Below are 4741 nucleotides of genomic sequence, written 5' to 3'. Positions count from 1 at the left end.
TGTTCTTATATTACACTCGATGTTATATATATTTAAGGTTTGCACATGTGTTAAATTAATTGTTCGTTATATTACACTCGATGTTATATATATTTAAGGTTTGCACATGTGGTAAATTAATTTTTCGTATATTACACTCGATGTTATATATATTTAAGGTTTGCACATGTGGTAAATTAATTTTTCGCATATTACATTCGATGTTATATATATTTAAGGTTTGCACATGTGGTAAATTAATGTTTCGTATATTACACTCGATGTTATATATATTTAAGGTTTGCACATGTGGTAAATTAATGTTTCGTATATTACACTCGATGTTATATATTCTAATGGTCACCCTAGCGAAACTAACAAAGTGTAGAGCGAATATACTTTCTTAAACGCCACCTGCAAGACGATAAGTATAAATACACCGACGCAAAAGGAATATAAAGAATATTCAGAAGGTTGTACTTCATTAGTGGATTTAAACGTTTGTAACTGTGTGTTTCTCTATGTGCAGAATAATCACTGAGTGTATGTAATACAGAGAGTTTACTTGAGTGGCGAATTCCTCTTTTACTCTACGTTTACTTACGTTTGTGTTTTTCTTTTAATAGATTGTCAAAACTGGTACGGAGGAAGAACGTGAACGTCCAATAGCGTTCACCAAGTTTCGACAGGTCACCACTGGGATACAGGAGGGCCGAGACTTGAAGGGAAGTGAGAGGTCACCGAGAGCAGAGCTTGAGGGAAGTGAGAGGTCACCGAGAGCAGAGCTTGCACGTTTGACGACTGAAGAGAGATTGATCATCGAACGAGTTTGGCGAAAAGAAGAGGAATTTGAAAAAGAAACGAAAAACGTCTGGTACTCTTTGTAGTTACTGCTAATATATAACAGTTGTTTGTAGTTACTGCTAATACATAACAGTTATGTATTAGCAGTAACTACAAACAACTACAAACAACTGTTACTGCTAATACATAACAGTTACTGCTAATATATAACAGTTGTTTGTAGTTACTGCTAATATATAACAATTGTTTGTAGTTACTGCTAATACATATTAGATGTTTGTATTTACTACTAATATGTAACAGTTCTTTGTAGTTACTGCTAATATATAACAGTGTTTGTAGTTACAGCTAATATATAACAGTTGTTTGTAGTTACTACTAATATATAACAGTTGTTTGTAGTTACTGTTAATATATAACAGTTGTTTGTAGTTACTGTTAATATATAACAGTTGTTTGTAGTTACTACTAATATATAACAGTTGTTTGTAGTTACTGCTAATATATAACAGTTGTTTCTAGTTACTGCTAATATATAACAGATGTTTGTAGCTACTGCTAATATATAACAGTTGTTTGTAGTTACTGCTAATACATACAGATGTTTGTAGTTGCTGCTAATACATAACAGATGTTTGTAGTTATTGTAGTTGCTTAATTGATAGGAATGGATTTGGTTTCAATGGTGATGAATATACCCCCCCCCCCTTTTAGCACTGGAGGATCCTCACTGATGTTCAGACAGACCAGCTCCGCTGACCAAGAAACTTGCAGAATTTGCCGCAAGGCTATCGGAGGAGACGAACAAAGCCACAGGTGTGACGAATGCAGACAAGCGGTGTGTGAAGACTGTGCGTCCTACTCAAAAGGTTCCAAAAGTGCTCACCAGGTGTCTCACTTAGTAATATTTTTTAACTTTCTTGGTATAAAGTTTGGTAAAATATTCTTTTATATATACCAGGCAATAGTATTAAAAAGTTGTACTTCTAATTTTAATATAATTTGCCAAAACATAGGTAAAACATATTTTTCCAAACTGTATGTATTGATTGATGGGTATGTCCGGTAGATGGCGGTTTGTGTATAACTTGTGTGAATTCATAGAATAAATACAGTTTTAAGATAATTTTACTTTGCCAGCTACTTGTTCCTTGTAGATATTGTGGTAAAAAAAAAAAAACTTTACTGTATGTTCGTTCATATTTTTAATCTGTTTTCCTAGCAGTGGAAATGCAGTTTTTGTCGTCGCCGTAGCCAGGGTCAGGATCGTTCAGGTTTAGAACCACCGCCAGGTGCTGGGATGCACCGTGTTCCATCAGTCCGACGAATGGCAAGCTGCACTTCATATACATATATTAAAAATACTGACTTTACTTTGTTTCTTTCTGCAAGTACATCGAGATAGATATTTAGATCTCATGTCATATAGAAATATAACATGTAAACCCTTAAGTACAAGTCTTTTCTCACTTATCACAGTCTCGCTCCAGTAAACCTGAATGTTTCCATAGTTTTATGTAGATTGTGATCAAATTGTTTGTTTAATGATTATAAAATATCACGAATATGTGTACACCTATTGTTTGTATGATTTCTAATTGAAATTGATTTCTTGAAATAGTGTCTTGTTTTGTTTCACTTATGTTAGTATGCTCGTTTTTTAGACTCAGAAAATGAGACATTTGGGAAGAGAGGGGTCAGTTTTAGTTCCGGAGCAATCGGTGGACCGGGAGGAGAAGATTGGCTTAAAAGGTGGCCCTACGAAGAGCCTAGAGAAGAGGCGGAGTGGTAGTTTTGCAGACGAACCAGAAAGGAGCTTCAGTTTGGATGACCCTGACCAGAGGCGAGAGAAGAACCACGCCCATAAAACGAGAATCTGCCGGGACTCTAGACCACCAGTCGAAAGACAGAAATCGACTGAATGTCCCAGAGAATCCTTGAAAGTACGACGGGGCAACAGAAGTGGAACCAGAGGCTCGTTTCCAGAGAGAAAGATCATCAGCCACTCTGGAGAAGGACACCTGTCACTGGACAGAAAAACTTCATTTGATGATCAGAGAGGTACAAAAGGTAATCAGTCTTCACATGGATCGTACACCGACGCAGTCACTGGCCATCATCACCAGAAAGACCTCTTTCAACAGCATACGTCTTTAGATTCTGAGAGTTCGGTGGATGAATTCATTCATGAGGAAGTTGAAGAAAAACGAAGACGAAACAGGATTAGAAAACGGTTACGTATACAACGTCAGAAGTTTTACGTGGAAGAACCGGATTCCGATTCTACTATATCCAGAGCAGAACTCCAGACTCGTGGTGACGCGTCTCACAGAACACTTGGTGGATCAGTGGAAACTTTGGACAAGTGGAGATGGCATGCGACTGCTCAAACCGCCGACAAATCTTCACCAGCCGCTACCTTTGGACAACACAGCTCGGACAGTTCTGACCTTGGTGACGTCAGTGGAGAGATTTCACCTCTTAGCGATCGTAGTGGACGCGGTGAACGCTATGACTCCTGTTATTTTAGTGAACGACTAGGAATAAAATCACATATAAAACTCCAGAAATCCAGGATGCATACCACAGTTTTCGATAAGGACCGTTCAGGAACTCTGGATAGTTCACCTTCTCCAGACGAACACGAGATGGGTCACTCGCAGACTGATAAATCCGTTTCTCTAGAGGACCAAGAGGTCTTCACTTACCCTACTGTGGCCCTGAGAAGAAGCATACCAAGTGTGTTTGTGGACACGGTCGCCGACGTCGTCCCATCGACCCGCCTTTATCCACCAAACGAGGAGCCACACAGACGTCACAGCACAGGCAGGGCTTTACCCCGTGTGCCCGTGCCCGAAAACCAGCTCGGAGTAGAGCCAGTGGAAAGACACAGCACCCACTCGCTGGACCTCCCACGTGACGAGACGTGTAAACCCGAGCGGCGAGCTTCAGCACCAGAAAGAGAAAATATTAAAATCGTCGTTGATCAAGTTGATGATAAAAGTAAGAACTTAAATGCAGTAAATCGGTAACTAGTTTATCTAGACAGTAAAGCTAAGACCGGGCAGGAATTGTGACTCTAGCTTAATCAATACATGTAGTAGCCATGTTCACCCTGTAACGCTTCTTGTTTTTTTCTCCTTCTCGTGATTAGAATATTTCAGTCAAAGGATACTACTTTCTTTAGTGAAGTTTTTATGTCATAAAATTATAGACGTCTTTTTTATTTAAAGTAATCTTAAAAGTTGAAAATTCGTATAATTGCATGAAAATGTGCCTCTTATAAAGTTCAGCGTTTTTTGTGTTTTTTTCGTGTTATTTTCTTCTAACACAAAACTTAAAATATAACAATTTATAAACTAGTTCTCGAAATAAGCCCTAGAAAATTATTTCAGCTCTTGCTCTTCGTTAAGTTAGACGTCCAAAGAATAGACAAAATAGAACGTTATAACGCTAAAAACCGGGTTTCGATACCTGTGGTGGCCACAGCACAGATAGTCATTGTGTAGCTTTGCGCTTAACAACAACAACAAAACAGTATAGGACACTACACTATGGTTTGTTTGTTTGTTTCTAAGCAAAAACTACACAATGACTATCTTTGTTCTGCCCACCACGGGTATCGAAACTCGGTTTTTAACGTTGTCATTAGAGGGCACGATACACTGTGAAACATTTTACTGGGTTTTAACGGGGGAATCAGGGTAGCAGAATTACTCGTAATACACCGTAAATAAGCTGTTAATAGAGCAAAATGACCCCCAGAGGGTCAGCAGTAAACTTTTACGGATTTAGAAACCATCCGGGGCTAGATTACCCGCGAAAAACCGAACGTATTATGTAGCTTTGCGCTAAAAAATAGACGTGATTTTGACACTGATGTTTTACAGTACGAAAGTACGGTGTATTAGTGTAATCTTTTACTTGATGTCTGAAGTTTAACAGAGAGGGCTCTAAG

At 38.5% G+C, this 4741-nt stretch overlaps 1 protein-coding gene across 1 annotated transcript; it reads left to right on the top strand.

Moving 5' to 3' along the window:
* Positions 1-605: 605 nt before the first annotated feature.
* Positions 606-3786, top strand: LOC111084205 (regulating synaptic membrane exocytosis protein 2-like; the record flags this gene model as incomplete). Its single annotated transcript, XM_022380976.1, has 4 exons — positions 606-853; positions 1498-1672; positions 2006-2113; positions 2448-3786. Coding segments are annotated over 4 exons (1870 nt in total), but the record flags the coding sequence as incomplete, so codon positions are not given.
* Between the last annotated feature and the right edge of the window lie 955 nt (positions 3787-4741).

The sequence above is a fragment of the Limulus polyphemus genome, unplaced genomic scaffold (assembly GCF_000517525.1).
Source record: "Limulus polyphemus unplaced genomic scaffold, Limulus_polyphemus-2.1.2 Scaffold14623, whole genome shotgun sequence".
NCBI lineage: Eukaryota > Metazoa > Arthropoda > Merostomata > Xiphosura > Limulidae > Limulus > Limulus polyphemus.
Note: the sequence above shows the minus strand (reverse complement) of the source record. Positions and strands in the feature narration are given on the sequence as shown.